This window comes from Lagopus muta, chromosome 1 (genome assembly GCF_023343835.1).
Source record: "Lagopus muta isolate bLagMut1 chromosome 1, bLagMut1 primary, whole genome shotgun sequence".
Taxonomy (NCBI): Eukaryota; Metazoa; Chordata; class Aves; order Galliformes; family Phasianidae; genus Lagopus; species Lagopus muta.
The window spans coordinates 193,399,680-193,420,727 of NC_064433.1; the positions used below are offsets into that span (position 1 = coordinate 193,399,680).

General features: G+C 55.7%; 1 protein-coding gene across 1 annotated transcript in view; it reads right to left on the reverse strand.

Moving 5' to 3' along the window:
• The window catches only part of ARHGEF17 (Rho guanine nucleotide exchange factor 17), a 38,143-nt gene extending 17,225 nt beyond the window's left edge, over nt 1-20,918 (reverse strand). The window contains exon 1 of the mRNA XM_048941784.1: nt 18,138-20,918. Within this exon, the coding sequence (XP_048797741.1) occupies nt 18,138-20,918 (2,781 nt within the window). The remainder of the gene's footprint in view (nt 1-18,137) is intronic.
• Nucleotides 20,919-21,048: the final 130 nt, after the last annotated feature.

A 21,048-nucleotide genomic window follows, 5' to 3' on the forward strand; every position in this document is an offset into this window, starting at 1 on the left:
CCACACTGCTCCTGCACTGTGCCTCAGTTTCCCCAGCACGCACACAGCTCCTTGTTCCTCCTGACCCTTTGTGGACTGCTCCCATCTTGCTTCCCCTAAGATCCCCAAACCTGACACAGCCCACCCTCACCCTGCATCAGCATGGTACTGAGATGCTCAGCACCCCACAGATCAGGGGATGTGGGGGGCATTCCCCCAGCACTGCAACCACCAGCCCCATCTGCACACCTCTGCAGTGCAAGCAAACATCTGTGGCTGGGGTGGGGGGGGCTGTGTGCAGATTCAGACCCCAGCACTCCCAAAGCCCCCAGATGCTCAGCACAAAGCAGAATGAGGATGGAGGTGTGGGATGAGGATGGAGATATGAGATGAAGATGGAGGTATGGGATGAAGATGGAGGCACAGACGAGGGGGGATGAGGATGGCAGCACAGATGAAGATGGAGACATGAGATCCAGATATGAGCACAGGATGAGGACAGAGGTGTGGGATGAGGATCGAGGCACAGGATGAGGATGGAAGCACAGAGTGGATGGAGGTGCTGATGAGGATGAGGATGGAGGCACAGATGAGGATGAAGATATGGGATGAGGACAAAGGCACGGATGAAGATGGAGGCACAGATGAGGGTGGTGGCACAGATGAGGATGAGGATGAAGGACCAGGATGAGGATGGAGGCACAGAGTGGATGGAGGTGCAGATGAGGATGAAGATGAGGATGAAGACGAGGATGAAGATGAAGGCACAGATGAGGGCAGAGGCACAAGATGAAGATGAGGATGGAGGCACAGCTGAGGATGGAGGCGCAGAAGAGGATGGAGGTACAAGAGGACAATGATGAGGATGAGGATGGAGGTGTGGGATGAGGATAAAGGCACAAGATGATGATGAGGATGAGGATGGAGGTGTGGGATAAGGATGGAGGTTTGGGATGAGGATGAGGATGGAGGTTTGGGATGAGGATAAAAGGCACAAGATGATGATGAGGATGAGGATGGAGGTGTGGGATGAGGATGAGGATAGAGATTTGGGATGAGGATGAGGATGGAGGTTTGAAAGGAGGATGAAGGCACAAGACGAGGATGAGGATGGAGGTGTGGGATGAGGATAAAAGGCACAAGATGATGAGGATGAGGATGGAGGTTTGGGATGAGGATGAGGATGGAGGTGTGGGATGAGGATAGAGATTTGGGATGAGGATGGAGGTGTGGGATGAGGATGTTACTGGATGTTGCGTTGAGGGACATGGTTTAGTAGGAACTATTGGGAATAGGTGAATGGTTGGACTGGGTGATCTTTTAGGTCTTTTCCAACCTTAGTGATTCTATGATTCTATGATTCTATGAGGATGAGGATGGAGGTTTGGGATGAGGATGAAGGCACAAGGATGAGGATGGAGGTATGGGATGAGGATAAAAGGCACAAAATGATGATGAGGATGAGGATGGAGGTGCGGGATGAGGATGAAGGCACAAGATGACTATGATGAGGATGCAGGCGCGGATGAGGATGAGGACAGAGGCTGAGGCTGCAGCCATGGAAGCAGATGCAGCACGGGATGAAGATGGATGCTCGGTTGCCACGGCGACGGCGCTCCAGACCCCGCTCGGCACACGTGTCCCACCGTGACGCAGCCGTCCCCCCCTCGCCCACCCCCAGCAGTGTCCCCCCCCCCCAATCCCTGCTCCCACGGCGGGGAGGGGGTCCCCCTTCCTCCGCGTCACCTCGGGGGCACCGCGACCCTTCTCCGGCAGCTCCTCGGCGGCCCCCCCGAGCCCGGAGGAGGCGGTGAAGGCAGCATCGATGCCGTCCCCGATGTCTCTCATGTCCTCCAGCGCGATGGTGAACTGCGCCAACGTCCTCACCATCTGCAGCATGCGGGTCCCGGGCTCGGTCCGTCCCACGCGGCCCAACGGGAAGGAGAAAAAGCTCAACCTCTCCCCCTCGGACCCCCCCCCACCCCCCCCGGTTTGGTAAAGAAAAAACCGCCGCAGCGGCGCGGAGGGAGATAGAAGAGAGGGAGCTGTTAAGAGCCAGCCGTATAAAATGATAACACCGACAGAGCCCTCCTGCAGAGCGGCCGTAAGCTGCGTGCGTCTGCGTGCGTGCGTCCGGGGATGCGCGTGGCCCCGGCCCCGGGAGGCGCCCACGGGCACCGGGATGGAGAGAGATGGGAGCGGGGCTGAGCGCGGCGGTGCGGCCGTGCCCACGCACGCACGGCGCAGGGCTGGGTGATGCTGCAGGGAGGGGGGCTGCGGCCATCAGCTCCTGGCAGAGGGGGCTGTTTTGTGGGGGTGAAAGGGGTGGTTTGGAGCCGGCTGATGCGTTTTCCCACTTTGCTCAGCGCTGGGGGGGGGGGGGTCACCGTGCCTCCAAATGTATTCCCTGCGTTAGGGTTCGGCGCATCCTTCTCTCAAAGAGCATCCGTGATTTCCAGGGTCTGGTTTTTAAAAGAGGGAAACTGAGGCACGGAGCAAACCTTCCCCATCTTGTAGGAGCTGGGGAAACTGAGGCACAGAGCAGGGCCCCCCCTCTCCCCCCAAAAAAAATGCCACCCTTTAGCACCCGCATCCCTCCTCACTGTCCCAGCATCTTCTTGCAGCGCTTCCCTCCTGCTTCGTTAATGAAAATCTAATTAGCCGCTTGCCCGTTTCCCCAGCAACGGCATGCAGCAGGGCTGCACCCTACTGTTGCAGACAGGCAATTTCCTCTCAGCGCCGAGGAGGACGAGCAGCCCTCCCTGGGGTGCAACGCAGAGGACGGGCGGCTCAGTGCATGTAATGCGGGCTGAACGCAGACGTGCCAACAGCTTTAAACCCTCCCCATCGCTGTGATTGGGGAGGAGGGAGCTGGCGTAGGCTGCATAGGGCTAATTGCATTAGGGGTAATGAGGCTCTCTGCAAAGCCCTCGTTAATGGTTCTGCAGCATCCTGCTCAGCGAGGGCTCGGCTTGTTTGCAGTCAGGGCCAATTTGGATTGAAATCATCTGGATCACAATCCTGGACCCATTTCTGTTGGAGTCCCAGACACACTGAGATTATAATTTTGGACCCCTCTGGGCTGCAATCCCAGATCTATTCCAGTTAAAATCCTGGATCTATTTGGGTTCCAATCTCAGATCCATTTCATTTGCAATCACAGATCCACTGCGTTTGCAATCCTGGACCTCTTTGGACTGCAGTCCAACCCAACTGGGTTGCAATCTTGGCCTCTTTTCATTGCAATCCCAGACCCACCTGGGCTGCAAACCTGGGCTTATTTGAATTACAGTCTCAGACTCACTGGGTTTGCAATCCTGGACACATTTCTGTTGCATTCCTGAACTCTTTTAGACTATGATCCTGCACCTAAATGGGATACAATTTTGGACCCATTTTAGCTGCAATCCTACACCTACTGAGGACTCAGTCCTGGCCTGATGGCTGCAATCCTGGAATCAACTGGGTTGATATTTTTGGACCTAAATGAGATGCAATCTTGGATCCATTTTAATTGCAATCCTAGGCCCACTGGGCTTGCAACCCTGGGCTCCTTTGTGTTGCAAACTTGGATCAATTTCTGTTCCAATCCCAGACCTATTTGGACTGTAATCCCAGACACACTGGGGTTGCCATCTTGGACTCATTTGGCTTGTAATATTGGACCCATCTAGGTTGTAATTCTGGATCTATTGGGGCTGCAATCTCAGATCCATTTTAGCTGCAATTCCAGACACAGTGGGGTGCAATCCTGAGCTCATCTGGGTTGCAAAGTTGGACCCATTTGGGCTGCAATCTTGGACCCATTGGATTGCAATCCCAGACCCAGTGGGGCTGCAATGCTGAACCCATTGGGATTGCAATCCCAGACCCATTGGGGCTGCAATGCTGAACCCACTGGGACTCCAATCCCAGACTCAGTGGGGCTGCAATGCTGAACCCATTGGGATTGCAATCTCAGACCCATTGGGGTTGCAGTGCTGAACCCATTGGGACTCCAATCCCAGACCCATTGGGCCTGAACCCATTGGGATTGCAATCCCAGACCCACTGCAGTTGCAATGCTGGACTCAATGAGATTGCAATCCTAGATCCATCTGGGTTGCAATCCTGGACCAACCAAAGTTGCATGGGTTGCATTCTGGGATCCACTGGGGTTGCAATCCTAGATCCATTGCAAGTGCAATCTCTGCTGCAGTCCTGGACTCATCTGGGCTGCAGTGTTGGACCCATCAGGGTTGCAATCCTGGGCTCACTTCGGCTGCAACTCTGGACCCAGGTGGGCTGCAACCTCTCACCAACTGAGGCTTCAATGTTCAACCCTTTTTGGTTTCCTTTCGAGACCCACCAGCCCCCACCATGCCCAGGGAGGAGCTTCATCCTTCTCCCCGTGCAGAAGGGCGTTCCCATATCCCTAAAGCAGTCCCCATTCCCGTCCACCCCCATTCCTTTATTCAACCCCTTCCCACGGCGGCGCCGCAAGTGGATTCTCCAGTGTCTACTGTTAGGGTTGAGCTCCCACGGCAGCGCCCTGAGAGCTTGAAAAAGAGGGAGGAGGGATGGAGAAAAAGGCCGAGTGAAGCAGCAGGGCTGAACCCTACAGCACCCAAAGCTTTTCTCACTGTTGGAAGGGGAGGAAAAGCTGACGTGCCACTGCCCAGCCTGGACCCCCCTGCGCGCGGCCCGCAGCCCACAGGAAATTCCTGGGAGTGTTTGGGCCACTCGAGCAGCACAGCCTATTTTTAGGGAGGGCTAAAATATGAGCCAGCTATTTTTAGAGAGGCTCTTTGTAAACACCTTGAGACTTCCTCTCGGATGAGCTTTGTTTGTAATTTCGGCGCCCAATGCCATCGATCCACGGGTTCCCCATCCCCTCAACCCCAAATCACACCGGGGAAAACTACTGGCTTCCCCCCTTGGCTTTTCCTTTTCCTCTCCTGCAATGGCAATCCCAGCCCTGGCACCGCAGGAGCAGAAGCCCAGAGACCAGAAGCTCTCTTAGCTGCTCTGCTCCACTGTCATGCAATGGGGCTCAAATGGGTCCACAGCTCAGAGCAGTGGGGCCCTGCGAGCATCACCCCACACCCAGCAGACACAGTGCCTTCCAGCACAGAAGAAATCCCTTTAAAGCAGCACAACCTTGGCCAGCCACGTCCCCATTGATCTCCAAGCTTTAATTCATCCCCAGAGCACCAATTTCCAAAAACTGATATAAATGTAGAGCTGGGCACCATGGTGAAGCAATGGACGCTGTGAGCTTGGGCATCGTCGGGGTCTTTACACTGCAAAATATGCAAGAAAGTCCTCCGAAATCTATTTAGCTTTTAGGAGAGAGGGAGCTGCATAGGGTTGTATAGGGACTGGAAATGGTCCCCATTGTGTCAATCTGACTTCAGTCTCCCCCTAAGGCTGAGACTGTGCACATATCAATGCATGTCACAGCCCCGCTGCCAGCAGGAACTGGGACATGAGGGTGAGTGTCAGCAGTGCAGTGATCACTGCCTTTGCACCCTGCTCTTTACCTGCTTTAGCCCTGCTTCAGGTGAAACAGGAGCATTTTGGATCATTTCTGGGGCAGGGTTTGCTGCTCTGAAGCTCATCCTGCAGGAGGAGCAAGCCCTGCATGGAGAGTTGCGGCTTTCTTCCCACCCCCTCAACATGTGCCAAAACTGAAAGAATAAAACCAGGCACGCACACACAAGTTGCTTTCCTCGTTTACAGCTTGTCCCCAGCCACCAGCTCCTGACATTCCGCAAATAATGTGGGAATTCTTGAAGGAAAAGCAAAACCAGAGCCAAGCTGAACCCATCTTAGTGTCTCTCCTCCTCCCGAGTCCCACTTTGCAAGGAACTGGTGGGAACTGGGATGGGAACTGGGATAGGAACTGGGAATTCTGTTCTCCTGGGGGCAGATCCCACTAGAGGGAGCTGGGATACAATAAGAACCACTGCCTCTGGGGACAGTCTCCTGCCCTGGGGAGGAAGTAGTGCGTGGGATGTCCAATCTGCAGGTCTAGATTAACAGCTTTAATGCTTTATTTGTCCCAAAACATGGAGAAAAGGGCACAGAAAGAAGGCAGAGCCATTTCCAGCTAAATAATTGGTTTTCTGGTGGCATCTCCCCGGCGCGGTAAGCTTGCTCGCGCACTGCAAGATGCCACATCCTCTGCACACAAGGAGCCCCCATTTTGGGGCAAAATGACCCCAAATCTACAAATCTACACACCAGATAACAGAGCGTTTGTTACCTTTGGGGAACTTCAACCACCACTGGGAACGTGACACAGTCATCCCTATCCCAAGCCGCACTCTGACCCCTCGCTGCTTTCCCAGCCGAGCGCTCCTTTCTCCCTGTGCTTTCTCAGGATGACTCGAGGGCCAGAGGAGGGGTTTCTGGAGGAAAGTTTGAGGTTAATGAAATGAGCCGCTTATAGGGCTGGCGGTTCGCAGTGATGTGGCTGACGTGAAACCTAAATAGCTCGGATGATGCTATTGCGTCCAATTCCGTATTTCCTCAATTGCTCGGTTTCTGGCAGGAAAAATCACTCGGAAAAATCACGTTCCCTCCTCTTTTAACCAGAAGGTTTGATTGGAGTTCGTATAGCTTTCAAGGCAAGCCCATCCACCCAGCCCAGCCCTCCGCTGGCCCTTTGCCTCGGGATGAATTTCCCACCGGCAGCGGCGGCGTGCGGCTCTTGGCTCCCCTCCCACGTTACTCGTCCCCAGTGCCCTGAAGTCTGTCTGCCTGCAAGCCGTCCCAGCGTGGCTGCCTCTGGCCTGAGGATGGAGCTGGGAACAGCCATCTTTTTGCAGCGTCCATCTCCAACATCCCTGAAACTGGCCGTTTTCATCCTTGGGCACCAATCTCCCACAATCCATAGTACCGGCCACCTCCTTTCCCAGGTGCCAATTGCTACCATTCCTGGTCCTGATACATCCATCCTTTGGTGCCAACCTCCACCATTCTTGGTATCGGCCATCTCCATTCCTGGGAATCTCCACTATCCATGGCACTGGCCATCTCCACGCCTGAATACCAATCTCTACCATCCCTGGTCCTGATACATCCGTCCCTGGGTGCTGATCTCCACCATTCCTGGTATTGGTCACCTCCATTCCTGTCAATCTCCAGCATCCATGGCACTGGCCACCTCCACCCCTGGGTGCCATTCACCACCACCTTCCTGTACTGGCCACTTCCATCCCTGGACATCAATGCCCACCATCCCTGGCCCTGATACATCCATCCCTGGGTACCAATCTCCGCTGTGCCTGGTACAGATCACTTCCATTCCTGGGTACTGATCTCTACCACTCATGCATGGTGTGTTTTCCTGTCAAAAAACAGCAGAAGAGGGGCTGTGCCAAGGAAGGATGCTGGTGGCCATCCATCCATCCATCCTTCCATCCATCCATCCATCCATCCATCCATCCATCCATCCATCCATCCATCCATCCATCCTTCCTTCCTTCCTTCCTTCCATCCTTCCTTCCATCCATCCTTCCTTCCTTCCATCCATCCATCCATCCATCCATCCATCCTTCCTTCCATCCATCTGTCCATCCATCCATCCATCCATCCGGCTGGCCGCTTGCTGTTCTCCCACGGGTGAGGTCCATCCCAACCCCTCTCCAGAGCGTAACTTCTTTAAAGGAAAAACGAGCATAAATCAGCAGTCCTGCTTCAGCTCTGCTCCGGTTACTAATAATACCCCGGTGTTTATTCTCAGCCCTCGGGATGGAGATGTTTGCTTTTGCCTCAGCTGTGCTTTTTCCCAGGCTCCGAGGAGCGCCGCTTTGGTGCTGGGATGCTCCCATGGAGAAAGCCAATGTCCAGGAGAAGGAGGAGGGATGGAGGAGGGATGGAGGAGGGATGGAGGAGGAGGGGAGGGGTGGCTCATCTCATCTTTCCCTTCTTTGACTGCTCGGCTGCGGTGATTCATCCCAGGAGGAACACGGCCTGGCTGCAATTCTGCTTTTAAAGTGTGAGAAAAAAAGCCAGATTTTGGCATTTTTTTGTTTGTTTGGTTTTTTTTGTTTTTAATTAAATTAAAAAAAAAAAAAAAAGATCAGATGAAGCAATGTTTCCAGGATGTGAGGACGGGTGCCGGGCACCCCATGCCATCTCAGTGAGCAGCACTGCCAGGCACACGGCTGTGATGGGGACAGGGCAGGAGGGAGGCTCATTTCCCGGAGAGGCAAAAACTCATCAGCCAAGCATGCAGCCGGACAGCAGGGCTCTGCCCACGTGGTTTTAATTGAAATCAAGGCCACAGGTTGCACCAGGAGGGCTCTGTGAGGGGTTCCCCCCCTCCTCCAGCAGTACCACCATCACCATTTGGGCATTCCAGCACACTGTTCCATCTCCAAACCTGAGCATCCTCCCCATGCCGTGCTCCCACAAAGCCTGTCCCTATTCACACCCCCAGCACTCTTCCCTTGCTCACGCCGAGCCCTTACAAAACTCACTGCACCCAGAATAGGTTAAGCTTGCCGTTGGGGATGTGGGCCGCCGGGCCCCAGAGCAGCTTTCACCAAATATGGAAAGTTGTTGTTTTGTTTTGTTTTGGCTTTTTTTTTTTTGCTCAAGTTTTAGTCACGCAGGCCGGAGCCTGAGAGCACTGCTTTCCACATGCTTAGGTCAGACCACAACCAGCATCCAACCCACAAACGGTGTCCAGTGAGGGCTCACCCAGTCCTGGGACCACGCAAGCATCTCCCATCCTTGCCCTGGTGTAATCCCACCGGACATCCACAGGTCCTGTCCCTGGCTCTTAGTGTTGACACACGTGGGCAGGAGGTGGTTGGGTGCCTGGTCCTATGGGGCATGGGAGAGGAGGAGGCAAGCAAAAGTGGGATATCCAGGAGGGTCTGGTGGCACCCAGGGGGCGATGGGTACCATGAGATGGTGGACACTGGGAATCCAGAGACCCCCAGGGGTTCATGGGCCCCCAGGAATCCACATGCACCTTGATGCTAATGGGCACCCAAGACCCAAAGGGATTCAAAGGCTCCATGGGAACTCCAAAATCCAGAGCAAGGAACTACAGGCACCCAAGACCTAAAAGACACCCAAGAGTTGATGACTACTCAAGAGTTGACACCTAGGAGCTCACACACACCCAGGTGGTGATGGGCACCAGGTGACAGTGACAATAGAGGACAATAGAGGCGATCTGGTGCACCCTGGAGCTGTTGGGATGGAGCTGGTGACACTGAGGAGTTGATGGGCACCCAGGAGTCACCCAAGAAGTTCATGGGTACGCACAAGCTTAGAGACACCCAAGAGCCAAGAACCATCCAGGAACCAAAGGACACCAGGAGCTCATGGACACCCAGGAGCCACCAAAGAGTCCATGAGAACCCAGGAACTAACTGACAGACACTGAAGACCCACCCAGGAGCTCATGGACACCAAGAGCCAACAGGCAGCCAGAGTCAACAGACACCAGAAACTTATGGGCACCCAGGAGCCAGGAGGAATCCAGAAGAAAAGGGATACCAGGAATCCCTTAGGCACGCAGGAGCTAGTGGGCACCCAGGAGTCCAAGAGCACCCAGGAATCCATTAGAACCCAGGAACGGATGGACACCCAAGAGCCACCCAGGAGCTCAAGGTCACCAAGGAGCTGACACCCAAGACTTCCATGGACACCCATGAAGACACCTGGGACACCCAGGAGGTAATGGGCACCCTGGAGCCCCAAGGAGATCATGCCATGCCCCTATCCCAGCCTTATGCATGGCCACCCTGCCCTGACCATGCCCTTGGAAATCACCAGAAGCCCCACAGTGGTGGGGCACAGCCATCCCAGCTCTACAGCAGGTCCCCTCACCCAGTATGGCCACAGACAGGGCATCAGGGAGCAACCTGGGGGGGGGGGGGTCACAGAAATGCCCACGGCGCATCACGTCAAGGAGAGGCAACACCTTCCCCATAGCATCCCTGTCACACTGAGGCTAGAAAAGGGCATTTTGGCACCTACTGACCTGCGGCGGGTGCGGGCGGCAGAGGGGTGACCCCCGTCTCTGGTGACCGAAGCTCTGAGCCATCTGTATCCCATTGCAGCGGGGCTTTGGACAACCAGAAGTGAGATGGAAAAGCAATGTTGAATGTCCCCGCGCAGCACCAGCTCCTGCGGTGCGCTCCGCTACCGATAGCGACAGGATTTCTGCCGTGGGGTCAGGATAAAACCCGTAAAAAAAGAAAGGAGAAGTATGCCAAATCAGGGCAGGCCGGCGAGTCTCCTGCTACCCCAGCTAAAAAAAGCAGGAAACCATATCCCAGGCTGGGAGATGCCAATCTTCCCATGCAAACAACTCCCTGCTTGTTTTCTTTGGAGAGTACCAGCGGGCCAGGGAACGTGCGGTCACAAATAGCAACACTGCCGCCCTGCCAGGGAAATATTAACCAGTCCTGCTCGTGCAGTGCTGATGTCCCCACGTAGGTACCACTGCCATCCTCCCATTTGGGTCCCGTGGGTCCTCCAGAAGGCACTCAATGAGTGATGTCACCGCGCAGCATCTCAGATGTCCCTCCTCCCAGCACATCCCTGTCCCGGTGCCAAGTTCCTGTGGGGTCCGTTGATGGCCTTGATTGGTTGGTTAATCACCTCTGGTTCCCCAAAAAGGAAGATGCAAAGCCCTTGTGGGGTCCATTGGTAGTCCTGTTGTCACCAGTGAGATGACTGGTGACATACACACACTCCTGGTTCTCAAAAAGGGACAAGAACCAATACACAGGGGATAAGGGACGTGTTAGGATGGAGTGGTGTCACCAGCCTGGTGCACTCACTGGCACCCCCAGCTTTCAAATTGTAGGGATTATAGGCATACTTAAGTGTGCCTATCAGTATGAGGCAGCTGGGGAGGAAACAGCACAGGGTTAGCGATGGCCACAGCCACTACCATGGAACAACTGGTCCCAGTGGCTGCTGTGGGCAGGGACTGGGAGTCTGGGGCTGGAGCCTGAAGATGAGCAGCTCTGGACCCTCTCCTCCAGCGCAGACCAACAGGAGTTTGCAAGAAGCTCGAGTTGCTGGAATATTTTTACCCAGATGCTGATTTTCGCTCTCCCTCCTATTGGCCAGCCCGCAGTTCCCAAAGACCGAAAAGCAAACACGCTATTTATAGAGAGAGTTCATTTACTGGAGCCTTTCCCTTTGAAATTCCTCACCCATCCTCGCCATGGAAACCGAGAGAGCCTGGAGAAACAGCCCCACCGGGACCAAACATCAGAGCTTTAAAAAGAGCCGCATGGGGAGAGGGGGTGGAAGCGACCAATGCTCCCCTCTGGACACATCCTGGCCTGGAAGAACCAGGGTGAAAATCACAGCCCCCTCAGGTCAGTGTGTTTGGGATGTGCAAGGGTGGACTTGATGCCTTCAGGATCAGATGTTCTGGAAGATGGACCAGGTATGCTCTGCAAGGCAAATCCGTGGGGCCAACGGGCCTTGGAGCGGGTGCTGGAGGTGGGTGGGTGGAGATGGGCGGGTGGATGGAGGGATGGATGGATGGATGGAGGGATGGATGGAAGGATGGATGGATGGATGTAAAAAAGGTGGATGGAAATGGATGGATGGATAAGTGGATGGATAAAGATGGACATGGATGGATGGATGGAAGGATGGATGGATGGATGGATGGATGGATGGATGGATGGATGGATGGATGGATGGATGGAAGGATGGATGGATGGATGGATGGATGGATGGATGGATGGATGGATGGATGGATGGATGGATGGATGGATGGATGGATAGATGGATGGTTGGATGGATGTAAAAAAGGTGGATGGAAATGATGGATGAATGGATGAAAGGATGGATGGATAGATGGACGGATGGATGGATAGATGGATGGATGGATGGATGGATGGATGGATGGATGGATGGATGGATGGATGGGTGGATATATGTAAAAAAGGTGGATGGAAATGGATGGATGGATAAGTGGATGGATAAAGATGGACACGGATGGATGGAAGGATGGATGGATGGATGGATGGATGGATGGATGGATGGATGGATGGATGGATGGATGAATGGATGAATGGATGGATGGATGGATGGATGGATGGATGGAGGTAGGTGGATAAGGACGGAGGTGGATGGACAGATGGACAGAGAAGGATGACTGCATAAGGATGGAGGCTTTAAAATTTCTGCTTTCTTACAGTACTGGCAGCCTTGGGGACACACTGTTCTCTGCAGACATTTATAAGTAGTGTTCAATTTCCAGGTCCTGCTTCCTGCTGTCTTTGAGGTCTGGAAATGCAGTGGAGATGGTGCCGCTGTAAGTGATGCATGCTGGTGAATTAATTACAAGTCCTCCACCTTTTTCAGTCAGTAGATTCCTACCAGTTTAATATGGGCTTTGGAAAACTGATGGGAAGGCCAAAATTCACCCTTGAAGGAAGAGAAACTATCTTTTACAAAAAATAAACCTTACCGTCTTATTGAATTAGGTGCACTGGATAGGCTGTAAGAACAACCTGGGATAGCAGTGGAACAGGAGATGGATAATCCTCATGGGTCCCTTTCAGAATGGGATATTCTGTAATTCCATGATGGAGATGTGTGGTTCGAAATGGATGGATGGATGGATGGATGGATGGATGGATGGATGGATGGATGGATGGATGGATGGAGGGATGGGTGGATGGATGGAAGGATGGATGGATAGATGGATAGATGGATGGATAGGGAAGTGTGGAGGGATGGAGAAAGGTGGCTGGCTGCCTAGCTGGAGATGGATGGAGAAAGGTAGATGGCGATGAATAGACAGATGGATGGATGGAGAGGATGGAGGTGGAAAGATGGAGATGGATGGATGAATAGAGATGAGCGGTTAGAGATGGATGGATGGATGGATGGGTGCATGGAGATGAATGGAGACAGGTGGATGGAGATATATGAGGATGGGTGCTTGTGTGCGTGGAGGGAAGGAAAAAAAGAAGGGAGGAAGAAAGGAAATCTCCCTGCAGACAGGACACAAGGCACTAAGGATGTGCTAAGAGTCTGCTGGACACCAACATCACTGCAGAAATAAGACCTAAGAACCTCTGAGTCTTTGCTGAGTTTGGTTGGTGGGTATCAACGATGCACGTGCAAATCTCAGAGCTGCCAACCTGTTACATCCCCTGCAGCAACAGATTGGAAACTCATGGACTGAGGCACGTTCCCCAAACAAGAGCTTTGAAGGCAGGTGATGACTGCTTGGAAAAGAGCTGGAAGAGCCAACAAAATGCTTTGGCTTTGTGGGATTTTACATGGAAAAGCCCAGGCCTGAAGCTCCATGCAGGCAGGGTGCAGGCAGGCTGCCCAGAATTGCAGAGCAGTCCTTGTGTAAAGCTCAGCCATGTGTTTGCATGCGTAGTGATGGTGCAGCCCTGCCTCCTGCATCACCCCGTGCACTCCTGCATGTGTAAAACATCCCCATGAATCTGGCCAGCCCAGTGCCAACCTTCTCTCTCCAGGGCCAGATCCTGACCCTATACCCCCATTGGCACAGGGGTGGCTGCTGCCCCGCATCACCAACCCGCCCAACAGCCGTACCCAGAGGTGATAATAAGCAACAGCCATCCATCACCCCTGCTGCTGTGTGCTTCCCCAAAGCCCCACATTGGTGCTCTCCCCTCTGTTAGGGTGCAGGGTGAGCTGATGTCCCCTTCCAGAGCTGGTGTCCCCACGGGCTGTGCCTGATGGCACAGGCAGAACCCGAAAGCAGCGCACCCAAAATATCGCCTGGGGGAGAAAAGCTGAGATTTCCCCGCCCCAGCCATGTAATTATAGATCTGCAGTAACAGCAAAAAAAAAAGAGAAAACTCCCAACCATGGCCCAAAACGTGGTTCCTATGGAGATGGGTGAGAAGGGAGCAGAGGGGTGGCATGAGGACAAAGGACAACAGGTCCCAGTCCCGCCAAAACCCCGGCACAGCCACGCATCCCCCTCTGCAACCCCATTTTTTCCTCCTCCTTCCATGCTAGGAGAGCTTTTCTCATGTGTCCCTTCTGGGCAGCACCAGGTGGGGGAAGGCCGTGTTCCCATGACACGTCTGATCCCACGAGGTGCTGCGTTTAAGTCAATATTTTCCCATTGGGTCCGACTGCTACTAAGTCAACAAACAGCACGTGGCAGCAAGCATACCTGATCTTCCACCCCCCCCCCAAGGAAGCACGTGTGCCCCCATCCCATCTGCTTTTGGGATGCTGCTGCCAGGAAACCTCATTTTTCCTTATATTTGTGATGCACTTTTTAAAATCTTTCTGCCTCCAAAGTGTTGCTTCTCCCTGCAGGCTCTGCTCTGCAGAAGGGTTTTGCTGCGGGATGCACGGGCAAAAATAAAAACCCAGTGCACGGGTTTGAAGCTCTCCGGCACCAGGGATTCCCCAGCCCCATAGAGAACTGCTGGAAGGAGCCCAGGACAAACAGTTACAGAACAGCACGTTGCAGCCACCCGCCAGCACACGCAGCCCAGCAGGCACCAAGGGCAGTGAGAAAATGGGGGATCCTTGGGGCAGGGTTGGGTTCTACCATGCTGGGAGCAGCCGGATGGATTTGGGCACTGTGTTTTTCTTGGGATTTTGGAGCTCTGAGCTCCGTGCACGTCAAATAAATTTGGGAAAAAAATGCAAAGCATGAAAGCAAATCCTTGGTGGTGCTGGGAATGGTGGAGCTGGAGTCCTCACCTCCCATGGACGCCGCAGGGATTGCAGTTTGGGCTCAAACGGCGCTAGGACAGCAGTGCTGGGTGAATGAAAGGCAGCTCCTAATGCAAAGGGATGAGGCAGGGCTGAGAAAGGAGGGACGTGTCCCTGGGGAAGAGCGCTGTGAAAACACCAGACCCCTTCATTACTTCCCAGAGACGGACAGAAGGACGGACGGACGCCGTGACGCAGATGACCATTTTGGAAGAGCAAAAGCCCCCATGGAGGAATGACAACGGAATGGAGCAGAGGAGCAACCGAGGGGGGAGAAACCGAGACAAAATAAATGGAAGATGAGGGTGATTTCTTCCCCGTAGGTCCCAAGTTACATCCAGCCCTCAGCGCTGTGCCCTACAACAAAAGCAACGTGGTTCCCCCTCACCCTCCTCCCCCCCCCGGCCACGGTCGGTGCCATCTGAAATAAAACATCCCAGCGCTGCCCTCTAATAAATCAAAGGGAAATAAAACGCTGCTTTAAGTTCTTTGCAGCTCAAAGAGGCTCGGAGGCAGGAGGGAGATTCAAAGATACGGCCGCAGCGTTGGCCTTAAAAGGCAAAATTCGCCCCTGCGGTGCTGGGTTCGAACAAGGTGAGCACCAGTGGTCCCACGGCCTCAAGGCGATGCTGAGCCAAACTGGGCTCCCAGTTGCCAGCAATTGATGCTGGGCTGGGTTGGTTGGGGTAGAATCTGCTCCAAACGAGTCCCAGATTGGCCTGGATGCTCCAGGTTGGGAACTGCAACTTGGTGCTCCAACAGCACTTCTCACCCCATGATCATAAGGTCTCTTGCAAATAATTAGTCCCCAACAATTATTATGGACCAGACCCTTGCCCCATAGATGCATCACGGGGAGGTGAGCGCTCGGTCTGTACCAAAAAACACAGCAAAACTCACCCCAACCAATTCCCAAAGGGCACAGTGCTGGGGTCCTGTCTCCCATCAGTGCCATGCCAATGCCATTAGCCTCTCCCCTCCATCTCCTCTTCCCTTCCAACCATCCCGGAGGCGTCAACCGAATCGGCACCAACATGATCCATAAATTATTTCGTGCAAACAACCACGCAGAAAGCAGGGCACGTCGCAGCTGTGAGCTGCTATTCCTGCAGCCTGGGGCTGGGAAAAGAACCCAACCTGCCGCCACCCGCACCCATCTGCGGGGTGGGACGTGACGCAGCACCCAGCACCCACCTGGCCATGGGTGCTGGGAACTCAGCAAGGAGGATTTCTGCTCTCCTTTGCAATCGTTGGGAGAAGGGGGGGGGGGGGGGGGGGGGGGAATTGGTGAGCGCAGAGCACGGGAAAGAGGTGGATTGAGCAGAAAATGGGTGCTGATAACAGTAAGGCAGCCACCCTCGCCCAAGGGCATGGATCAAAGGCGGCGCTGCAGCTCCAACCCGATGCAGGAGCACGGATGGGTTCATGGGATGGCTGCAGGTTCAGCAAATCCTGTGTCCCTGGGTGGGGGTCCTGCTGCCCCCTATACCTGGGGGGCTATGGAGAGCCCTCCAACTCCGTCACAACTCCCCCATACCTGCTGCCCCCTATACGTGGGGGGCTATGGAGAGCCCTCCAACTCCGGCACGACCCTTTGGATTTGCCACGAAGATGCTGGGGTAATGTTGGAACCGGATGATCTTTAAGGTCCCTCCCAAGCAAAGAGGGGGAGTCCCTGTCCCTTATTGCAGTCCTAGAGTGTGCCATCGGGGTACATGTGACACTAGGACAACACAGGTCCCGGTGTGTTTTGCTCCAACAAAACCCAGTGGGAACCCAAAGGGAACTCCAACAAAACCCAGTGGGAACCTAAAAGAAACTTCAAAGGGCATCTGAAGAGATCTCCAACAAAATCCAGTGGGAACCCAATGGGAACTCTAACAAAACCCAGTAGGAACCCCAAGGCCGTGCCAACAAAACCCAGTGGGAATCCCTAGGAAACCCTCACAAAACCCGATGGGAACCCAGAGGGAAATCCAATAAAACCCAACAGGAATCCAAAGGACATTCCAGTAAAACCCAGTGGGAATCCAAAAGGAACTCCAATAAAACTGAATGGGAACCCAAAGGAAACTCCAAAGGGAGTCCAAAGGGAACTCCAACAAAACCCAATGGGAACCCAGAGAGAACTGCAATACAACCCAGTGGGCACCCAAAGGACAAACAAAACAAACAATGGGAACCCCAAGGAAATGGGAATCCAGAGGGAGCTCCAATAAAACCCAGTGCGAATCCAAAGGACACTCCAGCACCATCCAGCAGGAATCCAAAGGGAACTTCAACACAACCCAGTGGGAACCCAAAGGAAATTCCAACACAACCCAATGGAAACCCAAAGGAACCTTCAACAAGAACCCCAAGGACACTCCAACAAAACCCAGCGGGAACTGAAAGAACACTTCAACACAACCCAGTAGGAACCCAAGCATTCCGGGGATGCTCAGGGAGGAAAATGGGGGGAAAAAAAAGAAGAATTTTGTTATATTCACACAGACTCTTGGGAAAATATCCTCAGTTTGCATCTCATCCTGGCCAGCAAGGGTTGTGCTGCCTGGGCACTTCCTTGGCTGCTGGAGGCTTTGCAAGAAGTTGCACAGCCCATCCTCTCGCTGCAATAAATCGCCACCCAAATGGGGCTCAAGTATTTCTGGGCTTCGGCCCGGCGCCATGTGGGGATTTCAGCCCACGGGGACTCGTGCTGAGTTATTAAAAGCCCAATGGGTGTAGGAGGTGGCAGCGCTTGCAAGTATGGCATCACTTTTCTAGCAGCTTTGTGCGTCCCCTATCCACACTCCCAAGTGCAAAAATCCGTACCTTAGAGCCCCTAATAAGCAGGGTTAAACTTTTATATTACAGCATGCACAATCACCTTTTCCCCCAGTTTTTCCCCTCTTCTTTAAAAATGAACATTAATTCAGCTCCAGCCACCAGTGAGCCTCAAGTTGCAGAGTTTTAGGGGAAAAAGCTGTGCTCAGCATGTTCCCATGCAGAGCAATTGCAAGGCATTTTTTGGGTGGAAAGCACTGGTTTGCTCAATGGGGCAGAACGGCAGAAATACCAATGAAAAAGGCAGCTTAAGCCCTCTGCCAAGGCAAAAATGCAGCTTTTGACTCAGCATTTCAGGCACAAAATCACCCACTGCTGGCCGAGAGCACACTCATTTATGAGGACCCTATAGAGCATTGCTGGGAGATGTGGCCTTTTGGTGCTGTTTGACCCAGAGATCACTTGGTTTCCACCCCAAAATCACCTGCTTGGAGAGCTGTTCCAAAAACCTGTCCACTCCAGGACCAACATCTCTCCAGGAAGGGCCAGACCCAACTCTTGGCCATCCCACAGGCATTTCCCCATGTCAACGAGAAAACTTTGGTCCCAAAGAGAGACACGCAGTGGAGAGGGGACACAAAACATCCCGCATGTCATCGAACGGCGGAATTCTGGGCACAGTGGGCACTTACCACCTGGGGCTTGCTCTTGGGGTCAGGCTGCCGGGGGCACCTGGCGGGCTCAGGGGCGGTGGGTGTCACAGGCGAGGAGCGGGACCCATCCCCAGGGCTGGGGGACGTGTCACTGGAGTTGAGGGCCAGCATGTAACGCTTGGTGACATCCTCCAGTGACGGCGGCTGTAGGGCAGGGAAGGATTTGACGGGGGGACGGGCGGCCTCCAAAGCGGGGTGCTGGGCATGGTGGCCAGCGTGCGGCTCGGGGACCGTGATGGGGATGAAGGTGGCAGGCTCGCTGGTGTGCCGCACGTGCTTGGTGGCCGGGTGGGCTCTGGCCATGGTGGCGGGCACCACCTGGTTCTCCTGGTGGGACACGCGGCCGCTGCGCTTCTTGGAGCTCCGGCGGGCGCCGCGTGGTGACAGCACCTCGGCCAGCTTGGGGTCAAAGCCGTAGCCATGTCCAACACCCTGGGGACAGGCAGGGACAGCTCTCTGCTCCGAAAGGATGGGCTCGCTGCTGGACGGGGGGATGCTGCCCTCCAGCTCGCTGATGGCCTCGCCGGGTCCCTCAAAGGCGCCCGCCGGCAGCTCTCCGCGGCGGCTGGGATCGCTCAGAGATTTCTTCTTGATGGTTTTCCCGTTGCCCTTCTCATCGATGACTTTATCCATGGCGCCGGGCTGGCTGACGATGGTCTGGATGAGGCTGCTGTAATCTCGCAGCCCGTCACTGCAGAGCGACAGGTCGCTGCCTGCGCTGCCTGCGTGCCCGGCCAACGCGATGGCCGAGGGCTGCGGGATGCCGCCCTTGGCGCTCAATGAACCCAACAGGTTGCTGTCAACAGAGAAATTCTTCGCGTCCTCCGTCACCGGACAACGCCGGTGGGGCATGGGGTCACTCAGGGAGCGGTAGGGCTCACCGGGACCCTCCCCGACGCCACTCTCCACCCCATTGATGCCCACCGAGGGGAATTTCCGCCGGCGCCGCAAGCTGCTGGGTGTGCTCGGGGTCTCTGACGGCGCTTGGGCCTTGCAGGCCAGAGCATCCTCTGCAGCCGGAGCAGGGGGTGGAGGTGGCTCGGTGGCAGTGACACTGTTGTCATGCAGCTGCCAGGTCTCGCGTAGGTCCCCCAAGACCACCCCAGCGGGCCCTGGCTCTGGCTCAGTGACAATACCCTCGTCCGTCACGCTTGACTCGTGACCCAGCAGCTCCTCCACGGACTTCCTGCAAGAGACATTCTCCTCCAACTCCACCTTCTTCAAACACTGCGTGCCCACTGGCTGCCCTCGAAGGGCCACGTCCATCCCCGCCATCGCTGCCACCTCCTCAGCTCCATCCACACCTCCGCTGTCCTTCTGCTCGGCCGCCAAGCCATAGTCCTGCTGGGAGCCCATCCTGCTGATCTTCTCAAAGACCTGCCTGGCCTCCTGGATGTACTGATCCTGGATGACCACGGGCAGCGCGTCCTCATCATCCCCCATCCTCCCACCGTCGTGGCTGCCAGCAGAGGCCAGGAGGAGCTCGGAGGAGCTCTGCTTCATGGCGCTCTGCAGGAAGAGCCGCCTCGTCCCCGACTTGTCTGAGCAGGTGAAGGACTTGGCGCGGCGCAACGTGGCCGTCAGGTCCTTCAGCGTGGGCCGTTCGCCCGGCGCCCAGCGGCCGGAGGGCTGAGCGGAGCCGCGGGTCCGAAGGTTGGATGCGGGGACGTCGTAGGCTGCGGCCTCGCCAATCCTCACCCCTTTTTTCTTCACCTTCAGCTCCGACAGGTCCGACTTGAGGAAGCTGAGCAGCGTCAAAGTCTCGGTGGCGATGTCAGGGTTGGATAAAGACTTGCGGTGCTCAGCGCGATCTCCCACCGGCTGTAGAGCATCGCTCCCCAAATCCGCCCTCACCTTGGCCATGCCCGAAGGCAGCTTGGGCCGGGCTCGGATTTGGGGCTGCCCCCACGCCAACCCATCGTTCGGCCCCAAAGCGGGCGATCGGCGTCCTCCGTGCAACGCCCAGCAGCCCGCTGGCTGCTCCTCTTCCTTCAGCGTCTCACTGCTGGCGTAGCGGCTCCCGGCGGGGCTGCCGAAGGGCAGGAGGTTCACCTTGGCCACGCGGGCAACCACGGGACCGGCGGGGGCCAGCGGCTGCCTGCCGCCCGCTTTGCCCGGCGCCTCTCCGTCCCTCTCGGCCAAACGTTGGGCGCTTCGCCCTTCTCCTTCCGCACCCCGACGCGGCTCCTCCAGGCTGCGGGACGAGGAGGAAGAAGAAGAGGAGGAAGGAGGAGGAGGAGGAGGGTGGGTCGAGCTATGCCAGGAATGCGGGCCGGGCCCCGGCGGAGCTCCGCGGGCAGCGCGCAGCGCGGGGTGCGGGACGCGGCTGCGGGGCGGAGGCGGAGGGGGCTGCGATGCCCGTCCGGAGCCGCTCCCAGCTCCGCATCCCGGGGAGCGCCGTCCGTTCTCTCCGAAGAGTTTGCGCATCGCCGGGACGCTGGGCCAGCGCGGCGGCTCCGCGCTCAGCGCCGGCCCCCGAGGCGGTAGAGGAGGAGGAAGAGGAGGAGGAGGAGGAGGCGGCGGCGGCGGCGGCGTCCCGGCATGGGCCGGGCCCGGTGCTGGCTCCGGCTCGGCGAAGCGAAGGGAAAGCTGACGAACCGATGGGGCCAGGCTGCGGAACGCCCGACCCGGCGATTCGGCGTTCGGCGGCGGCGAAACTTTCCTAGCCGGGAACGAGAAGGAGGAGGAGGAGGAAGGCGGGGAGGAGGCGGGCAGCATTCGGCCCTGCAATGCCCCCCGGCCGCTGCCCCCCTCCGCCATTGTGTGCCCCCCCCGGGGCCGCCTCCGCCCGCCCCCCGCTGCCCCCCGGCACCGCCCGGCCCCGCTCCTCCTCCGGGCCGCCGCCGGCCTTCATCCCTCCCGCTTTGTTTTCTCTCTCTCTCTCTCTCTC